This window comes from Erpetoichthys calabaricus, chromosome 4 (genome assembly GCF_900747795.2).
Source record: "Erpetoichthys calabaricus chromosome 4, fErpCal1.3, whole genome shotgun sequence".
Classification (NCBI taxonomy): domain Eukaryota; kingdom Metazoa; phylum Chordata; class Cladistia; order Polypteriformes; family Polypteridae; genus Erpetoichthys; species Erpetoichthys calabaricus.
The window spans coordinates 236,434,033-236,456,519 of NC_041397.2; the positions used below are offsets into that span (position 1 = coordinate 236,434,033).

The following is a 22,487-nucleotide window of genomic DNA, read 5'->3' on the forward strand; positions in this document are numbered from 1 at the left end:
TGCAAATATTAAAAACCTAACTGATTGGTTCATTGACAAACCAGACTTTAAAAAGAAGTTACAAAAACAGTTTTAAAGACTTGGCTTCATTGGAAATACCTGCAATTATCTTTGAATTCACTAATTTAACAGTAAAGTATTTTAAAGCTGTTGTTACTGTTAGCATTTATGTATTACAGAAAAAAACACAATGCTGTTCTCTTCAATAAATGGAGGTCCTTTAATAAAATGTTATTGAGGGGTATTTCTGTTTTTGCCCTTTGCACTAAGGTATCAAGTTTCATAAATCTTCATGGGTATTGGTATCAAATACGAAAATTCTGGTATCGTGACATCCCTAGTTGCAATAAGCTTATAGAATACCCAAATAATGATTATGGTATTTGAATACTGGCACCACAAAGTGCTTACCTATGTATTTAACTACCTATGCACACCTCTTGTTGTAATGTTTCATTTCAGGTATAATGAATTATCCTACATTATACTGTTAACATTGAAAACAGATTATGGTGGTAAAGTATTGCCAGTCTGTGAAGTGATTATTTCATTGAAATACAAACCATACAATTCTTTTGCAGGTGACACTTAAAGATGGAGTTCTCAAAGCTTCCCAAAATACGTGATGAAGAGCGGGAAACTGCTTTTGGATATGTCCATGGAGTCTCTGGACCTGGTGAGTTTTTGTATCTGCTAAGCTCCATCTGAAATGTTTATTTCAGATGCCTTAAATTATTGCAAATTAAGCTTGATGCAAATAAGAAAAAACGATATCCCAATATTAATGATTGCATCACTTTTGGACATATGTTAGCAGTATCACTGTTATGCTGTATTATACAGTATATTCTAGGGATGTCAATATAATCTGTTTAAACATTTATCTGTTTTGAAGATGAAAATTGTTCAGAGTTTCAGCATGTAGATTACAAATTAACAGCGTGTATGGCCCGTCTCTTCCCTCCCCCTAGCTGAAATGACAAACTAATCAGACAGTCTTTCAAATAATTTATCTACTCAAAATTGTATAAACTACTGTACACATAACAAATAAGATGTTGTGGCATTTAAAAAATGATTGAAATATTAATATCAGTGTGCTTTTTAAACTGGAATTTTGACCTCCCCAAATAAAATTTCACACTCAGCCACCCAACAGAGTCTGAAATACCCCTTTTTGTTAAATTTAAGGGTGGGAATTTCCCTCCCAATTTCAAAGATGAATTTCAAGATCTGTAGATAGGCACTGATCATTCTGTCAAGAACCAGAAAGGTACATATTGGAGCAGAGGACTAGAGGAGGGTGAGGGGTACCAACACTAAAGTAACTTGTGCATTTAAAGTGTTTAAATAATCATGCATGTGAAGTGGCCTAGTTCATCTTTTTACATGCTTTGTGCAAGGTAGACCTCTCCAAAATCTCTCCAAGAGAAAAGCTGTAAAATTTGTCATTAGTAATTGTAATTGATCATCTAGTGATCTGCAATCCTCTCTCACCATGGTTAATATTTATAATAACATGATGGTTTTACCATCAGAGAACCACTGAGCATGGTTTCCACAACAGAGCATCCAAGTGGAAAACATTCCCTAGTACTTAGGTAGAGCTTTATTAGTTCCCAGGGAGAACTTTGTCTTTATGCAGAAGCTCAGATTTTTTTTATAGGAGAATGCATGTCCAGCCCTATGTGAGCTTCAGGCTGAAATAAAGAAGGGTAATTCTGCAAGACTGTGATCTAAAACTCTTACTCCAAATCAGCTTATTAGGGGCAGTTGAGGCATTTGGACATTTTTAATGGCCTTCTAAAAGTCCAGTGAAATTTTGTATTAAGGCCTATAAAGAGCAATTTATGCTGGAAACCCCACAGATGTTACTGAGCTGAAGTAGACTGAAGTCAGTAGTGAGCAAAAAAAGAAAATTCGGCAATGCATTGGGAAAGACTTAATTGCTACTCCAACCAAATAGAGCCATTTATCAAGTTAAAGAGATATCACTTTTCCTTATAGGCAACTGTGTATTGCAGAGCCTTAAATAAATAATGAAAAATTGGGGATTAGTTAATGTCATTTTTCACTCAGTGCTCCTCCTTTCTAATATTGGGTCGTAGAAGTGAGAAAATTTGCTCTGGAACGAACATTCAATAATCTAGAAAATCAGGTTGGAAAACACTATTTATAGTGCTAAGAAAGCTAAACACAATAGTAGAACTAATATAGAGAATATCAACTTTGTTTATTAATATTTCCCTAGGTTTTATTTGTCTTGTTTTTAATGTACTAATGTCCATCCATCCATCCATCCATCCTCTTCTGCTTATCCGAGGTCGGGTTGCGGGGGCAGCAGCTTGAGCAGAGATGCCAAGACTTCCCTCTCCCCGGCCACTTCTTCTAGCTCTTCTGGGAGAATCCCGAGGCGTTCCCAGGCCAGCCTGGAGACACAGTCCCTCCAGCATGTCCTGGGTCTTCCCTGGGGCCTTCTTCCTTTTGGACATGCCCGGAACACTTAACCAGGGAGCCATCCAGGAGGCATCCTGATCAGATGCCCGAGCCACCTCATCTGACTCCTCTCAATGAGGAGGAGCAGCGGCTCTACTCTGAGCCCCTCCCGGATGACTGAGCTTCTCACCCTATCTTTAAGGGAGAGCCCAGACACCCTGCGGAGGAAACTCATTTCAGCTGCTTGTGTTCGCGATCTCGTTCTTTCGGTACTAATGTACTAATGTAATGGTATTTATGTGTATGTATGCCTTGGTGCCCTAATAGCTAAGAACTGGTAATTACTTGTAGATTCTAACAATTCTCTGTGTAAAGTGCTTCCTGGCACAAATTTTCACAGAGGACCTCTAGTAGAGTAGTCATTTTGTAACTGAAATAATACTGCTGGATTTAGTTTGTCACTGCCTTTTATAATTGTGAAGACATTGGTTAAGTTCTAATAAAGTCTTTGTGCAAAACTAAAAAAGTTTAATTCTATTATCCTGTCAGAGTAGGATACACCACTTGTACTATGCTAAATAAGAACAAACACTGGCAGTCTGTCAGAGGTTGCATTTGATTTGATTTAGTTGTGCAAGTTTGATTTAGAGAATCAATCTGCTGTTTGAGAAGGTGGCTTTGTTGAAATTTTACATTCTCTGTAAAGCACTTTGCATTTGGGGGGGGGGGTGAATGGGTAAGTGTAGGAGCCGGTAGTATTAGGTAGTATACTTAGGTAATATTTTTTATTTTCCTAAATGGTTTTTAAACTCAAATTGGTTAAATTTTTAAATGTACTTTTACTCAAATCGTTAGGTGCATCAGCCAATCTCTCATCCACAGACCTCGACCAACAAGAGTTTTTCATGTCTAAATGTAACAGTTACCCTGTCTTGAATGTTTTATGTAATTTGGATTTTTATGCTTCTCAGATTTACATTGTTTAAAAATAGACTTTTAACTCGGTTCAATTCAATGACATTATAATTTTCAGAACAATAATATGTATGCCAGGCTCTTTTATTCTCCTTACAGCTTTTCCCCTTAATCAAGTTTAGTATCTTAACAGTATACAACATCACATGTGATGAAAATCTTATCACCGAATACAGTCTATTCAGGAATGGGATGAAACAGTGCAGGTAGTTTGCACTGTAAAATGAAGAAATGTTCTTTCTTTACATAAGAAAAATAAGGTTTAAAGATAATGAAAAAATTGAATTGGATTTTTTCATCAGAGACCATTCATTTTTAATATTCTAATTGACTTAATTTTAAATGTGATGATACACATTTCCTTTAACCAGAACACATTTATGAAACCTCAGTGTGTTTGTTTTGACATATGCAACACAAGTCTTCCAGTAGCACTTGAATATAAATACAAGAGAAAGCAACTATAACTAAATGGACCTTATAATGCTTAAGGTTTGTAAGATAATTTCACCTGCACTTTTGCTGTGAACAAAAAGAAAGCAATAAGCAAGCTATTTTCCAATATTCCTTTGAGTAAAAATAGTACATTTTATGTAATGTGCTTTGAAATATATTGTTAAAAATTACTAGTGTAGATTGGCAAAATTTGTCATAGCCATTTTTGCAACGGCTACCATCTGTGGGTAAGTTACAGATTTCAACATGTATTCACGAGGATGATTCCCATTATCACCCAGTAGCAGTCCATCAACAAACATGTTGTTTCTTTTGACACTTAGCTGAATTGACTCAGATAAAGACATCATAGGTGCTTCCAGGCTACTTTCCCACAGTTTCCTTAAGAAGCCTTTGCTGTTTGAAAAATCATCTGCATGTTTGATGCAGAGAACCTTTATGGCAGGTGTAATGAGGCTGCAAGAGGTTGGGTGTATGAATAGGTATAAGTTACAGCCCACTGGGTTTGTGAGGTGGTGGTCTGAAACACACACAGGATGCAATATGTGGTGTTCTGGGTGGGCTGTACTATATCCAAATGTATCAATCCCCTTTTCCACTCCTTCCATTTTTTTACTTCTTATTTCTCCTTAAAACACATTAAACATCTCTGTTAAAGTAAAGCTTGCTACAACCTTAGCACATTAGAGGTCAAAACTTTTAAAGCACATAGAAATATCATCATCTTATAAATTTGTAGTTATTAACAATAAAAATTACTCAACCTAACTCAACAAAATGTAACACTATGAATGCCTTAATATATTTCATAATGATAATGATGTAATCTCAAATATAAGTCTTAGTATTCTAAATGTTCAGATAGCTGTCATAATGCAAATTTAATATATTCTATTTGAAGACCACTGTCTGTGGCTATGGTCGGCATAAGAGAAGGCCCATTTATAAAGCATTTAGTGATTAATGAGTCATTTGAGAAACACACAATATAAAGGATTTAACATGCTACTTTAGTTACAATGGGCTTTGAGAATGACTCTTAAATTATCAATCGATCTTAAGATGGAGTTTACAATATTTCTTAGTGTTATGATGCTTTTGGGAAATGCAGTGTGATACTCCAGCTGGATTTGAACCCCACATGCATCTATAAAGAAAAAGTAAAACTCAACATTGTCATTTGAGGGGAATACATTAGCTGATTAATGAGAATATTATGAAAATAGTTTCCTGTTGTACATAGATTTATTGCATGTTGTGTCTTCACTGCTTGTTATGCAGAATGAATGGTGAAAGGGATAGCCCTCTGAGTATATAATGCTAGTCCTTTGGATCACAAGCTCAGGGGGGTTAGTCTTAGTGATAGGAGCTCAGGAGAAGCATAGAGAGAGGGCTCAAATTATTGTGAACTCTGAGGATAATTTGATCTCAGGGAGGGTATGGTACCACAATAGTTAGCACTACTGCCTCACAGCTCGGATCACATTTTTGCTTTACCATCATAATCCACTCAAAACCAGTTCAGCTTCTCCTTCCAAATATTTGCAGGGTTTCATAAAATTCATAAACACTTTCACATTTTTACTGAACTCGAGATGAATTCAGCTGGGTTGACTCATCACTAATAACTACAAGACAATTTTATAACATGTTTTTTTTTCTTTTCTTACAGTTGTCACCGCTTCCAACATGGCTGGTGCTGCCATGTACGAGCTGGTGAGAGTTGGCCACAGTGAACTGGTAGGAGAGATCATCCGTTTGGAGGGAGACATGGCAACAATTCAAGTCTATGAAGAAACGTGTATCTTTTTATTAATAATAATAATATTAATACATTTTATTTATACAAGGCACCTTTCAGAGAACTCAAGGACACCGAACAAACAATAAATAAATAAATAAAAGACACAATTATAAACAACTTAAAACATCAGAAAATCTAAAAATTAAAACCAAACAAAACCACTATAATCAGAAGGAAAAAGAAAAAGCCATTTTAAACAGATGTGTTGTAAGTTTACATTTGAAGGATGAATATGATTTGATACTTCGGAGATCCGCAGTTAATGAATTCCAGAGCTTGGGAGCAGAACGGCTGAATAATATGTCCCTGCAAATTTTATTTTTTTTAATATCTGCTATTCAAGCCTTCATATTGAGAAACATAAATACCTTTAAATTCAACCATTAATTTTAAAAGTACTACTTTTTAGGTCTAGAAATAATACTATATTAAGCATCATTCAAAATAAAATCATGTGTTAGTTTATTTATTTAAGAAATCTCATGAGCTCCTCTATATTTTTTGATGTAGCCACCAAGTGGCAGAATTGAGACAGCAACGGAAGTTAGAAGCAAGGCAATCTTTGCTAAAATGATAATTGTAATAGTGGTAATATTCCGGCTATGAGGAAAAGGCAGCAATTTACCGTGACACTTTGGACTTTTCCTAGTAAGCGTTTAAAGTGTCTTCCATGCTTTCTCCATTATGTCTGTACTTTTTGAAGTACTAAGTAAGGTACAAGTAATTCTGTCTCAATTCCAGAACTATTGACAGCAAACACAGTAATACATTAGCTATTTTGAGATCAAGTACATGATGTACATGTATAGAACTATTTAGTAGCAGTGTTAAATGCTGCAGTGTCTAGGTATAAAGGTAATAATTTTAAAATACTGTTTCTTGGTAAGCTCGAAATCATGTACCATTACTACAGCCCATTAGAAATGCCTAGATTGTGAGTTGAACAGTCATGCCAACAGCAGAATAAGATTGATTGGGGCCAGTTTGGTCAAGTTTGGTGGTCATCCCAAAGTGTAGGTTATCCAAGCGTGACCACTAGACCATATTGTTGATAATAGTTGCACAGAAGCTCTTGCATCACTTGTCCAGTGGTCAGCTGTAGAGTCTGGATAATATTCTTGCTCAGCAGAATAGTATCGTAGGTATCATTGTGTCTTATCACCAGGCTGTTCTGTCATTAAGTTCTGATTTTTATATAAGCTGAACCTCTGTGAATAATAGTATGTTTCTCACAAATGTCTAATTCGTCATGTATATTATGAATACATATTGTTTTCCTGAGTGACATCTAGCTGGTGTTTCAGTTGGAGACCCTGTGCTCCGGACAGGGAAGCCTCTTTCAGTGGAGTTAGGACCTGGCATCATGGGATCTATTTTTGATGGTATTCAGCGTCCCTTAAAGGATATCAATGACCTGACCCAAAGCATTTACATCCCTCGAGGAGTTAACATTGGTGCCCTGAACAGAGATATTAAGTGGGAGTTTTCACCTTCCAAGAACCTCCGGGTAAGCTGCTGCTTGTTCAATTTTACAGTCAATTAGGTTGTAAATTGAATTTACATTTCTCTTTATCCTGCCATCTTCTTCTTCCTAGGTTGGTAGCCATATTACTGGAGGGGACATCTACGGTGTGGTTTTGGAGAATTCCCTCATCAGACATAAACTGATGCTTCCACCTCGCAACCGTGGCACTGTGACTTATGTGGCTCCAGTTGGAAACTATGATGTCTCGGTGAGGATTGATCAGGAACTTTTTTAAAGTATACTGAGCACATTTTGTTATAAACCTAAGCAAATTATATTTTTTTCCAGTTACTTGTGTTGAGGGTGATCTACTGTCTTTGTTGAAGACCAATGTTTATTGACAGCCAACTTGCATCATATTTACTTTATAACTTTTTATTTTTGTTATATCAAAACAATCAACTATACACCTACAATGGATATAAAAAGTCTATACACCCCTGCTAAAAGTGCAGATTTTGTGTAATTAAAAAATTAAACCAAGGTAAATCCTGTCAAGAGCTTATTCCACTTTTATTGCAAAATTGCAGTTTTATACAAAGAAGGTGAAAACAAATAGGAAACTGTTTAGTGAAAAATGAAAAAAAAATCATTCAAAAACCTGGTTGCACACCCTTTAATAATCAAGGATATGATTCATAATTCACAATCAACTAATCATAATATGTCTGGTCTCAAATAGTAGTTAGTATACACCTGACATCAATTAAAGTGGTTCTGATTGAGCTCAGATAAAGTTTGTCTGTTTGTCTGATATCCTCTTGCTTGCAACATATTCCAAAAGCCGTGGTCTGCAAAGAGCTTTTTAAACATGAATGGGATCTCATCATTGAAAAGTATTAGTCAGGACAGGGATACAAAAAATATCAAAAGCATTAAACATCCCATGGAGCACAGTGAAGACAGCCAACAACAAGTGGAGAAAATATGGCTCAACAGGGACTTTATCAAGATCATGATGTTCCCTCCAAGACTGATGAGAAGACAAGGAGAAAACTAGTCAGGTAGGCCGCTAAGAGGCCGACAGCAATATTAAAGGAGCTGCAGGATTTCTTGGCAAGTGCTGGTTGTTCCCTACATGTGACAAGAATTAGTTGTATTCTTCAAATGTCTGAGTTGTGGGATAGGGTAGCAAGACGAAAGCCTTTTCTCACAAAGAATAACATCCATGCCAGACTAAACTTTGCAAAAAGCTATACCCAGTCTCCCACAACCATGTGGAAAAAATGTATTATGGTCTGATGAGACCAAGGTTGAACTATTTGGCCATAGTTCCTAAAGGTATGTTTGGCACAAAAAAATAACAAAGCACATCATCAAAATGGCACCATACCCACAATGAAGCATGGTGGAGGCAGCATCCTGCTTTGCAGTGCTTTTCTTCAGCTGGAACTAGGGCTTTAGTCATGGTGGATGGAATCATGACTAGCTCCAAGTATCAGTCTATTTTGGCACAAAACCTTCAAGTATCAGCTAGAAAGCTGAAGATGAAAAGGAACTTCACATTTCAGTATGACAACAACCCAAAGCCTACATCAAAATCAGACAAAACAATAGTTTTATCAAAGGATGATCAATGTTCTAGAATGGTCCAGCCAGAGCCCAGACCTTAATCCAATTGAAAATCTGTGAGGTGGCCTGAAGAGAGTTGTGCACAAGAGTTCCCCTCGTAATTTGACAGATCTGTACATTTTTTTCACAGAAAAGTAAGCAAAAATTGTCAAGTCCAGATGTGACAAACTGATAGACCCTTACCCACAAAGACTGAGTGCTATAATAAAATCAAAAGGTGCTTCAAATAAGTATAAATATTTAGAGGGTGTGCACTCTGATGCAACCAGGTTTGTATAGATTGCAATTTTGCAATAAAGGTGGAATTATAGTTCTGACAGGATTTATCTTGGTTTCATTTTTTATTACACAAAATCTGCACTTTTGGCAGTGGTGTGCACACTTTTTATATCCACTAAATATGGAGAAAAATAGTCCAATTGCACATAAAGGCAATGAGTGTGTTGCATGCCATCACAAAACCAGGATTATTTGCGTAACCTCGTTGTGGCAGAAGCCCGGTTTGTTTAAAAAAAAAAAAAACAAAAAAACAAAATGACATACATAAGTCCACTTATGAAGCTCTCCTTTGGCAAAATGCTCTGATGTAATAAAAATGTTATTAAAAAAAATATTAAACAGCATCAACAGCCACCATAAATCTGAAAATAATGATGGAGCCTGTGTCTGCCGAGATTGTGCTGCTAGTTTAGAAATGTACTTTGAGCTCATCAACATAAATTTAGCAATTTCTGAAATACTGAGAAAGATTATTTCAAACAGGAGAAGGAATAATGCAAACGCCCGTGCATTTGTGTCAGGAAATTTATCTTTGTGTACGCTTCCACTGTTTTCTACCTGTGGCTGCTGGATGCGTGTACGAAGCAAATGTATGTGCAGGCTAACTGAATGCAACCTGATATTTGCAGACTACGAAATACTTAAGGGTTTACATGACCACATAACTGAGTTACTTGCAGAGAAATCTTCATGTATTAACCTGGCTTCACTAATCAGAATAAGGGTATACATGGGATTTTTGAAAGTGGCTTTCTATAAATAAGGGAGTTGTTAAAACACATGTAAACACACTCTGTGTGTAAGATACTTTAATCACAATAAATACTTAAAACCCTACCCTTACCCAATGCAGCAAGCCATTTGATACAAAAAAGTATGTTATAGTTTCTATGATTAATTATAACATCAGAAGTTAAAGAGAACCATAGGCTGAAGACCAGCAGGCTTACTTTAGAATACCATTAATAACATATTGCCAAATTCTAACGAAATAACACACAAAAAACTTCTTACTTTAGATAATACTAGCTTAGTTATCCAGTGCTTGCAGGGTAAGAAAATGGAAAGGTAGAACAGTAATTAACCAAACTCTGTTACCTTTAAACATGTTGAATTTAACACACTACTATAATTAGCAGTGAAAGGCTTAATTGTGTATGTTGTTATTGGCTTTTCCTTCTGGTGCGAAGAATCACAAATTGCAATAACTAACTCCATTGGCAATGCTTTATAAAGAAAAAGTTAAACATAAAGGGTAGATTGACAGGCAAGAGTGCTAACCCTCAATTAGCCATCATAACTGTGGAGTGATGTTTCTCTGTCACTAGAGTACACTGTAGTCACTTTTCTTGCCACTTGCTCTAATCCTGAGCTGCCACCTCTGCTTCCTTTGCACAGCCAAAAGTTATATGTCAGAAACCTGACTTGTAATGAGAAGTACAGTGATCCCTCGCTATATCGCGCTTCGCCTTTCGCGGCTTCACTCTATCGCAGATTTTATATGTAAGCATATTTAAATATATATCGCGGATTTTTTGCTGGTTCGCAGATTTCTGAGGACAATGGGTCTTTTAATTTCTGGTACATGCTTCCTCAATTGGTTTGCCCAGTTGATTTCATACAAGGGACGCTATTGGCAGATGGCTGAGAAGCTACCCAACTTACTTTCTCTCTCTCTCTCTCTCTTGCACTGACTTTCTCTGATCCTGACGTAGGGGGTGTGAGCAGGGGGGCTGTTCGCACACCTAGACGATACGGACGCTCGTCTAAAAATGCTGAAAGATTATCTTCACGTTGCTACCTTCTGTGTGCAGCTGCTTCGTGAAGCGACATGCTGCACGGTGCTTCGCATACTTAAAAGCTCAAAGGGCACGTATTGATTTTTTACTTTGTTTTTCTCTGTCTCTCTCTCTCTCTTTCTCTCTCTCTCTCTCTCTCTCTCTCTCTCCCTGCTCCTGATGGAGGGGGTGTGAGCTGCCGCCTTCAACAGCTTTGTACCGGCGGTGCTTCGCATACTTAAAAGCCAAACAGCCCTATTGATTTGTTTGCTTTCCTCTCTGTTTCCTTTGAAGAGGAAGATATGTTTGCATTTTTTTAATTGTGAGACAGAACTGTCATCTCTGTCTTGTCATGGAGCACAGTTTAAACTTTTGAAAAAGAGACAAATGTTTGTTTGCAGTGTTTGAATAACGTTCCTGTCTCTCTACAACCTCCTGTGTTTCTGCGCAAATCTGTGACCCAAGCATGACAATATAAAAATAACCATATAAACATATGGTTTCTACTTCGTGGATTTTCTTATTTCGCAGGTGGCTCTGGAGCGCAACCCCCGTGATGGAGGAGGGATTACTGTATGCCAAATTTCAAGTCTGTTGCTTGAAAAGAAAAGCTGTACCTTAGGAACAAACAAATGGACATTTTACTTTATAGAGATAACATATTGTTTTCTTCCAGTTAAGCGAGATCATTTGGCATGCTAACAATGTAGTATGCAGTAGAACATCAAGTGTTTTTTGCTAGATAGTTGAATTCCATCCTTTGTTACTTTGAGCATTGCCATGAGAAGATCAGGAATTTTAGTAAATACAGCACTATCTGATAAATAAGTAAGTATATTCCCCCAAAATAGTATTTAATTACTTTTTTTTTTTTTTGTGTGGACATGCTCCAACAATCTGAGTGGTACCTTTGTGTTTTACTGTATACATTGACAAAGAAAATTTTAGTATATGCCTTTTTATGCTCTCAATTGACCAATCACCTAAGTCATGTTATTACTGTATATTTTTCTCTAATATTTTCAGGATGTAGTGCTGGAGTTGGAATTTGAAGGTGTCAAAGAAAAGTTTACAATGGTTCAGGTGTGGCCTGTTAGACAAGTACGACCTGTCACAGAGAAGCTTCCAGCAAATCACCCCCTACTGACAGGACAGAGAGTACTCGATGCACTCTTCCCGTAAGATGTTTCTTGTGTGTTTTTAAAATTTTGCATGACAACATGTGACAGTATGTGGGCAAGCTGTTAAAAGCTGCTGCAATTGTGTAGCTTTAAGTGAACTCAAGTCATTAAATTAGTAGTTTTTAACAAACTTGAATCTGTTCTATTGGTGAAAAAGTGTGTTCTATGAATTTGCTCTTGCCAAGTCTGTTTTCCGAACAAAGATTTTTAGTGAAGCAGTATTTAGTTGTATGAAATTAAATCAAATGTGAAAAACTGGCTGTGCAACAATGTGGGTCCCCTTGTAATTTTGCTGATTTGAATGCATGTAACTGCTCAATACTGATTACTTGCAACACCAAATTGGTTGGATTAGCTCGTTAAGCCTTGAACTTCATAGACAGGTGTGTCCAATCATGAGAAAAGGTATTTAAGGTGGTGAATTGCAAGTTGTGCTTCCCTTTGACTCTCCTCTGAAGAGTGACAGCATGGGATCCTCAAAGCAACTCTCAAAAGATCTGAAAACAAAGATTGTTCAGTATCATGGTTTAGGGGAAGGCTACAAAAAGCTATCTCAGAGGTTTAAACTGTCAGTTTCAACTATAAGGAATGTAATCAGGAAATGGAAGGCCGCAGGTACAGTTGCTGTTAAACCCAGGTCTGGCAGGCCAAGAAAAATATAAGAGCGGCATATGCACAGGATTGTAAGAATGGTTACAGACAACCCACAGATCACCTCCAAAGACCTGCAAGAACATCTTGTTGCAGATGGTGTATCTGTACTACATCGTTCTACAATTCAGTGCAATTTGCACAAAGAACATCTGTATGGCAAGGTGATGAGAAAGAAACCCTTTCTGCACTCACGCCACAAATAGAGTCTCTTGTTGTATGCAAATGCTCATTTAGACAAGCCAGATTCATTTTAGAACATAGTGCCTTGGACTGAGGAGACAAAAGTTAAGAAAAGAGATATTTGGTCATAACAAAAAGCACTTTGCATGGCGGAAGAAGAACACCGCATTTCAAGAAAAACACCTGCTACCTACTGTCAAATTTGGTGGAGGTTCCATCATGCTGTGGGGCTGTGTGGCTAGTTCAGGGACTGGGGCCCATGTTAAAGTCGAGGATCAGATGAAGTCAACCCAATATCAACAAATTCTTCAGGATAATGTTCAAGCATCCATCACAGAGTTGAAGTTGCGCAGGGGTTGGATATTCCAACAAGACAATGACCCAAAGCACAGTTCGAAATCTACAAAGGCATTCATGCAGAAGGAGAAGTACAATGTTCTGGAATGGCCATCACAGTCTCCTGACTTGAATATCATCGAAAATCTATGGGATGATTTGAAGCAGGCTGTCCATGCTTGTCAGCCATCAAATTTAACTGAACTGGAGAGATTTTGTATGGAAGAATGGTCAAAAATACCTCCATCCAGAATCCAGGCACTCATCAAAGGCTATAGGAGGCGTCTAGAGGCTGTTATATTTGCAAAAGGAGGCTCAACTAAGTATTGATGTCATATCTCTGTTGGGGTGCCCAAATTTATGCACCTGTCTAATTTTGTTATGATACATATTGCATATTTTCTGTTAATCCAATGAACTTAATGTCACTGCTGAAATACTACTGTTTCCATAAGGCATGTCATATATTAAAAGGAAGTTGCTACTTTGAAAGCTCAGCCAATGATACACAAAAATCCAAAGAATTAAGAGGGGTTCCCAAACTTTTTCATATGACTGTTGTTCAAAAAAGGCAATTAATAAAAAAAAATATATTGATTTGCTGTGAAACGGGGTGATATGGATCAAGTGCTCAGTGTAGAAATGGCATTGCATCACCTGGTCGGAACCAGTTGGTTTCTAGTCCATAAGAAGCAGTGGATTTTTGTTTTCCTCTGACTCCTCTGATAAGCAGTTTAAGTGAAGCTTATTTGAAATGAAGACATTATCAAGTGCAAAGTTTTATCCGTTAATGCTCATTTTCATGCAGCAGTGTTTTTAACATCCCCTCAGGTGTGTTCAGGGTGGTACTACTGCAATTCCAGGAGCCTTTGGTTGTGGAAAGACAGTCATCTCCCAATCTTTGTCCAAATACTCCAACAGTGACGTGATTATCTATGTAGGCTGCGGGGAGCGTGGCAATGAGATGTCTGAAGTACTGCGCGACTTCCCTGAGGTAGGAAACAGAACTTATGTTTTTTTTTTTTTTTTTGGTACAGTACATTTTTTTAATTTTCATGCATTTTAAATAGAACGGTGTTTGAAGCATTTAAATTGTAAGATCATTAACTCAATGAAGCCTTAGCAGATCTGTTGCTTTTGTTATAAAGTGTGTCTTTCAGTAATATTTACACAAGCATCTTCTGCAGTGACTTTGACTTGAGTTACAAGTATACTGTCAACTTTAACACAACTGGGGTTCAAAATAGGATGGGATGGGGGGGGGGCTTTCAGCTTCAACATTTCATGGCCAAAATAGGAGTTTCACATTACCTTTGTGTTGCAGTGTTTTTCAATTAGCATTTCATGTAAGTGAGCAACATCTAAAATTTGACTAAAAAGCACATATGGCACACATTTAGAATGTTACAGGAGTGAATGTAATACTGTCTCCAGTTGTGACTAATTTCTCCTCATACGGAAACATAAGCATTAGTAACCACACTTATGAAACTTAAAATTTTGAAATAATAATATTTCATTAACAAGTTTGATTTTACAAACATAGCTTTAAAGTTGCAACAAATTTTATATGATGAAATGATTTCAAAAATCAAATATCTGATGTATGACATTTGAAATTTGGATTAATTTGACTAAATACTACTGTTCCGTGTTATTAACCAACTATATCACCTGCTTAATACACTGATGCACAAGTCCCACCAAAGGCAGCAAATGTCATTAACCTGACAAAGCCTGATTTGACAAGTAGGTTGTTATAAAGGTATCTTTAAAGAGTTTGTGTAAATTAAAATATATATTCAGAATTATTTTGATCTTTATATATAATACACTATCGTGGCTGTTTGAATCACCTGTAGTAGTTCTGGGTGGTATACCGGTTCATACCAAAAACCGTTTTTTATTTTTGTTATGATACAGATTTTTCTTATACCGCAACGCCAGTTTAACTAGCCTAAACAACATTCGGAACGTGGCGCAGTGGGAAACTGTTTAAGGGGGGACCTTTTTCACTGCTGCACCGCTAAACATGAATGCAACGGAGTACATGCGTTAGTGGAGGTACTGAACAGTGAAAATGGATAGAGAACATTCTGAAACTGAAGCTGTAGCAGACGATAAAGTTGAACATGATGAAACAGAAGAACTTTTGCTGAAAAAAGGAGCCGTTTCTGTTGTCTGTAGATACTTTGGCTTTAAAAGGTCGGATGTGGACCATTATGTTCAAATGTGTGAATACTGTTTCTATACTACTGGATAATACTGCAAGCCAAGTTGTACTTGTTTTATTTTTTTTTCAATACTGTGTAATGTACCTGGGTACTGTGTAATAGTGTGACGACATGTTGAATTTATTCTCGACATTTCCACTTTAATCTCAACGCTTATGAGGAGAATAAAGTCGACATGTTGACTTTATTCTTGACATTTCTACTTTATTCTCGCTGTTTATGTTGTGATTAAAGTCGACATATTGACTTTATTCTCGTAATTTGTCATTAAAGTAGAACATTGTAAACTAAACTTCATCTTAAAATGAATATTTAATTTACTAGAGTTTCTCAAACCCCATCATAAGTTATTTAGCACATTAAATGCTTTGTGTTAACTGTTCCCTGAGCCATTTTAATCGCTACGTGCTTCTTAAACTGACTTCCTCTTGCACTAAGAGGAGGCGCAGGCAGCAATCACCACACAGAATACATTACTTTCATGATATTCCTGCTCCCTGAACATTTAGAATCCTAAGATAAAAACTTAATATCATTTTCATGATGAAATGCATTAAAGCATGTATTAATCATGTGGGGGCACGATGGCGTTGAGGGTGCACTGCTGCGTCACCGCTAGGGGGTCCCTGGTGTTTCCTGCCTTGAATTTGCATGTATTTCTGGTGGTTTTACTCAGCGTGCTTCAGTTTTTTTCAAAGTCATGTAGGATGTGGGGTTTTGTAAGGCTATTTTGACCCTGCTAGTGTATGTATTGCTCGTATTTACCCTGTAATGTGCTGGCGCCACGTTCAGGATTTGCTCCTGCCTCGCACACAATGCTTGCTGGGATGGGCGCAACCCTGAATGGATGGCATAATTAAACATGTATAACGAAGATTTTTTTAAAGTTCTGAACACTCTGTGGTCTAAGTTTATAACTAGTTTTAATTTCACAAAGACGTTTATTGTGTGGTGATTGGTTATGTGGAAAAAGAAAAAGGAAAGATAGGAACTGCGGGTTTGGTACGTCGGACAGAGACAGCACGCATGCAATAAAGAAAGCCCGCTCAGAAGAACATCCATTGAATTCTGTGTTCGTGTCTCCGACCACCAGATCACGAACCCACTATTTACACAATATTTAAGTTAAACCTGTGTGATACCCATTCAAACACCCGGTTTTTTGGAGCCTCGTCACACTTGCCATAAAGTTCTCTACACTGAACGTACACCTTGGGAACCCCTTACTGCGAGGAAGCAGCACTACCGTGCATGTTTAATACCTGCTTTAATGCATATCATCATGAAAATTTATCTTGGCATTCTACATTTTCAGAGAGCAGGGATATCATGAAGTGAATGTATTCTGTGCGGCAATTGCTGCCAGCGCCTCCTCTTAGTGCAGAGGAAGTCAGTTTAAAAGAAGCGCGTAGCGATTAATAACTGGGTCGGGAAACACTTAACACAAAGTATTTTAATGTGCTACATTAACTTATGAAAGGTTTGAGAAAATCTAGTAAATTAAACATTGATTTTAGGATGAAGTTTAGTTAGTACGAAATCCTACTTTAATGACAAAATAAACTATGAGAATTAAGTGGAAATGTTGAGTTTAAACTCGACATATAGTTTTTTTTTTTTTTGTTTTGTTTTTTTTTCTTCACTGTGTCCATATATTTTTTTTCTTCACCGTGGCCCTAATATGCTTCCGTAGAGCTATACCACAAATAGCATTATAAATGTAAGTTGCAGTTTTATCATGTATGTATAGCTAAGCTTGAAGCAAGGTCCATATTAATACAGTTTACCTTAATGATGGTTCAGTTGGTAAAGATGTCATCACCAAGTTGCACTTGTTTTATTTTATTTTATTTTAATTCGGTGAATACTGTGTAATGCACCTGGGCTTTGAAGTCTTGGAAGTAATAGTATTATTACTGGAAGTTGCACTATTATTTATTGTATTGTTATTATTTATTAGTTTAAATATTATGCAGTTTAATGATGGTAAAGTTGTTTAAAAAGTCACTTTAATGTGTCAGTGGACAGAGATTATTAACATTAACAAAGTGTAGTTGGTTTACAAAAAATATGTACTATTTATGCCTTTTCTAAGACTTGTTCAGTGCAATAAAACTTTTGACAAGCACCTCTGGCTATTTTACCAAGTCTAAATGCCTCTTTGGAAGATTGAAAATGTGTTGTCAAAATTTTAGTTTTAAGTTGTTTGCAAACTTTGTTCAATAAAAAGGCTCTATATTTTGACTGCATCTGTCATGCAATGTGATTCCTTCTCTTCATTAGTGCCACCCCCTTGAAAACTATCACTTTATGGGGCCATGCAAATCTGTATTAATACTTGTGTGCACATTAAAATGTTTTTTTTTGTACAATGTACAATTCTCATGACAGTGGAATAGGTTATTCTTAGCCAGTAATTGCAGTGGAAAATGTGGTTAACATCCACTCATGCATGGGGAAAAAAATACTGTCCAACACCGTGAAACCGGTATAATTTTGAAAAATACCGTGATACAGAGTTTTGGTCATACCACCCAGCACTAACCTGTAGCTCGCAAACCGTTTGACCTATTGACCTGAAATTTGGTACACTACTACGTGACGTCTACTATCCGCTTTCAGGGTAATGATTGACCTCCGAGGTTATTCCTCTTTTTATTTTATTTTATTGTAGAATCAACTCTCGGCAGGGGCCAGCAGGGCGGACACGCTCATCCCTATCACCTTCGCCGTCACTTCCCCTACCTCTTCATATCTTAAATCATTCTTGAGACAGATTGAAGACTTAAGTGCCAGCTTAAGGGAAAAATTAAAAAAACGTACTAACTAATTGCAACACACTGACTTAACAGTTTTAACGCGAAAAGATGCCAATGAAAGAAGAGAAGAAGTGGGCCGCTAGGGTAGAGAAAAGAAGCGCATTAACCTCTGAGCAAACGAATGCTAAAATACAGAGAAAGAGTATGAAACTATGTATGCTCAAGTCAAGTGTATTTGCGCTGTTAATGGTATTCAATAATTTATGTGGCGATGACGTAATATTGCATGTATTTTATTAGTTATCTGTTTTTCACGTAAAAGACTGAAATTGTAAGTAAATAAATTTAGCACATCTTAATACGTAATTCGCCTGCCTCCTCACTCACTCACTCACGTCCGTCCGAAGCCGAATGCGCAGTCGCCTTCTGCGCAGCTGCCCGAAAAACCTTACGAGACCGAAATCCAACCCCAACATCGTAACAGGCGGCGGATTTAGCCTATGCATTTTGGGATTATTATTCTGAAATCCCAAATCCTTTCGCCCAGGCATGGGATATTAGCCCCGATCACAGCCAACCCTCACACTCAAAATAATACGTAAGAACATATTATTATTAAGTACTTTCAGCGGCAGGAACGACTCCACAGCCATCACGATCATTATACCACCGTCGTCCACAGATGTTGATGTGTGCGAAGTGAGGTACACATTCTAAGCCGCATACAAATCTCCACAGGTGGCGCGGTACGCATTGTCGTGCGCTGCTGCTGAGATCTGAGTAAAATAAAACACTGCTGGCCTATTCGCACCAAACACTGAATGTTCACCACACCATCTGGAGTGATTTTAATGCCCCTTGCATCCTCGCCCTTTCAAAACTGCCTATTTCCGCAGCTTGGTGCCAACGGCCGCAAAAATTCAAAGAGAAAGGCGACTTCGATTAAAGCTCTAGAGGCCTGAAAGGCAATTTCGACTACAGCTCGAGGCCTAATTACGCATTCTGATTCAATTACGCATTCATTCAATACACCTATATCAGCTTTGTGGTGCTTATACGTATTACTATTCCATATTTTACTGGAACATTCATCATTCAATATTATACTATAGGCCTGGAAAATTCATCAACTAACAGTACAAGCCTGTACAGTAATGAGTAAAGTGGACTAAAATCATTACAAAAAAACTTCTTTGTTTCTTCTTCTACTTTTCGTTGATTTGTATTTCTCATTTTTTCCCTTTTACTGCCATAGGCCTACATAATTATAAAATATGGCAATTTTTATGCACATGACACAAAATAAATTAAGCTTAAAGACTACATGTGTTTCCAAATTCAAAGGGCGTTCCCTGTCAAACTATTATTCGCCATGACTATAAACAAGTCACAAGGACAAACATTTGACATGGTAGGAATATTCCTTGCCGAATCCGTTTTCAGCCATGGTGAATTGTATGTGGCTGTTACAAGAGTCAGAAGGGCGAGTGATGTTAAGGTGCAAGTTAAAGATGGGCCACATCAAGGGAAATTACTACCAAACAGTGAGAGTGTCTTCACAAAAAATGTAGTCTACAGAGAGATTTTACAACTTTAGTTGCATATTGACAGGCCTCCAGTATACAAACAAAAAACGTCATAGATAGCATGTATTTTTTAAGTGTACGGTATTTTTCGCCGTGATGAAGTCATACATATCCCAAACCTCTTAGTTAATTATCATTACTTACATCACTTTCTTATTTATTTCTTACTTATCATTTGTTCTTCATACACTGCTGACACAAACTCGTGCCCGTTTCATCTTGCGTTGTCGAAATGGGCTTTTTGTCTAGTGATGATATAAATCAGGTAGCCCCCAAACCAAATAAAATACCCCCATTTGTTGTTACCTTGAGGAAAAATGTCCCTTCCTGTCATAGTCTAAGGATTAGTGATCTAAATTGTCCTCAAAAATTTTTAATCACAACCCTCTATTTATCGGTGTACTTATTTAATCTAGTATTTGGTTACCAGGAGCCAAAGGCTATCCTAATAGCATTTAGGGGAAAGCAGAAGGTAAAACTAGTGCATCATTGGGCTCAATGATGCACATGCTTCCATGCTCACTTATGCTTACCAAGTTAAAGTTGAAAATTAACACACATGTTAATGGTGTCAAATGAAAATTGATGAGAAGACTTTGCAGTTACTGTATGTTTGGATTTTGCACATTACCAATGAATTTTAATGCACAGTGTCATAATCCAGATATTACCTGGTTCAGTTTTCACAGATGAATTTATTGTGTGAAGTGCAGCAGATCAAATGTAGCTAAGTAGTTAACAAAGGTTTCTTTAAGTTGGCCGTTCCCTGTTGAATAATCTTTATCATACTGAAATTCTTGAAGCTGAGATAGAGTTCACTGTTAAATCCCTGCTTTGGTCCTTCATCTAGGATCACTCTCTGTTGTCTTGCTCAAAGCCATGTTTGCTAACTTCTCTTACTGTCAGGGAAGGTAGTGTCTTTTGTTAAACTTTCATATCTTGAATGTAGTCCTCAATATAATTTTTCAAAAAATAAGTTTTTATGTGTTGCTGTGGATTTCCACTTCATTTTTGGCAGAATCTAAAGGATATCATTACTTTCAGTCGGTCACTGATGGTCATGAAATTGTGGTGGCCTAAATATCTTTGTCTTTACTCTTATGCTCAGTTGCATGTTTTTCTTGTTCTAGTTGACAATGGAGGTTGATGGAAAAGTAGAGAGCATTATGAAGAGAACAGCACTAGTGGCCAACACCTCCAACATGCCTGTGGCTGCCCGTGAAGCATCTATCTATACAGGTTAGAGGATTTAGTGAAATGTGAAGGTTTTGCTTTTGCCATCCTTTGCTTCGAAGTGTGTGACTAACATTGACCCAAAGTGTTTCACACATGGCTCACTTAATTAAAGTGTACTCTTGAGATATTTTCAGTCATTATTAGAGGCAATTTTTCATTCCATACAATGTAAAGGGGCAAAAGTTAACAATTTATTTAACATAAAATGATTTAGTCAAGTTAATGTGTAGTGTTAACCAAAACATTTGATATCTGACATCTTTACAGTTTTATATACTCAGAAAAATCAGGCACCTTTTATAGCTTTTTAAGCATAGTATGCTAATAAATATCAGAACATTAATGGTTCAGAGTAAATTTGAATTGGCCCCTTAACCATAACTGCAACTTCTTTTTTTATTTCTGCCCCTTAAGTCTTGAAATATTTCCTTGCTACACAGACACAATGTAGCTATCAACAAAACTACATACATATTGCTTAGTTTAAATTCAGCAGTGGTGTATTTTATTTTATTCCCATTCAGCTTATTTTCTTAAGATTTCTAAAGACACAAGATGAAAGCTATACACCTTATACTTGTTAAAAAAATGTTTGCTTTCATATTGCATGCCTTTCTGTTCGTCTGAAAAAAGGGTTGTCCTTGGCCTTGCACACCGTAAAAACTGCTTTTCATTCATAAAATTACAAATAGACAAAAACAGTTATAGTAAATCTGTATGATCTGTATGAGATTTATAAATTATATTTTACAGGGGACTGTTTCTAAGAATATATTATTTATAATACTGTATGCTTCCACAGGACACCTTAAAATCACCTTTAAACTTAATTGTTAGTATCCAAAGAAATTCATACTGGGATGTGTTATGTATAATATATGTTTTTGGGCCATGTATAATTTCTCATAATGTTTATTTCAAGACTTATTACACTTCAGTAATTAATTTATTCAAAGCTTAGAAACAAGTTTTTATTTTTTTAGTTTTTCCTTCTTCCCATAGGAATACTCCATCCAAAAATATTTTTTTTTATGTAACATATCCCATGCACTTTATAGTGGTGGCCAAGAAAAAAATTTAATCTCATAATTTCTTGCAAAAGGGAGAGAAAACAGTTGATGACATTATAAAATACAACAACAACTAGTGCTGTACGATTGTGCAAAAATGTCCATAGGAAAAAGAAAAGGAGAAAAAAACAAAAAGCTTTACTCATGTTGCATAATCCACATGTCAGTTATACAGTAGTATGTTCAAAATGTACAAAACCCATGCTTTTTGGCTTAAAATATTGTTAAATACTTACTTTCGGAATAGTAAATGCATCCTAAACAGTAATCTAAAGCCTAATAGATTCTCTAGGTTGTGTATATTCCTGACATAGCCAGTGTGTTAAAGATCTTTTTTCTTTAGATCTAGACAGAATGAGTGAATCTTAGAGCACATTTCATGTTTATCTGTCTGTCTGTCATATAGTGCCTTTCATATCTATCTGC

At 36.7% G+C, this 22,487-nt stretch overlaps 1 protein-coding gene across 1 annotated transcript in view; it reads left to right on the plus strand.

The window, feature by feature from the left end:
- The window catches only part of atp6v1ab (ATPase H+ transporting V1 subunit Ab), a 55,242-nt gene that overhangs the window by 15,102 nt on the left and 17,653 nt on the right, over positions 1-22,487 (plus strand). The window contains exons 2-8 of the mRNA XM_028800464.2: positions 582-676; positions 5,540-5,668; positions 6,964-7,178; positions 7,267-7,404; positions 11,852-12,003; positions 14,008-14,170; positions 20,886-20,994. Coding sequence (XP_028656297.1) covers positions 595-676; positions 5,540-5,668; positions 6,964-7,178; positions 7,267-7,404; positions 11,852-12,003; positions 14,008-14,170; positions 20,886-20,994 — 988 coding nt within the window. The 5' untranslated portion in view covers positions 582-594. The remainder of the gene's footprint in view (positions 1-581; positions 677-5,539; positions 5,669-6,963; positions 7,179-7,266; positions 7,405-11,851; positions 12,004-14,007; positions 14,171-20,885; positions 20,995-22,487) is intronic.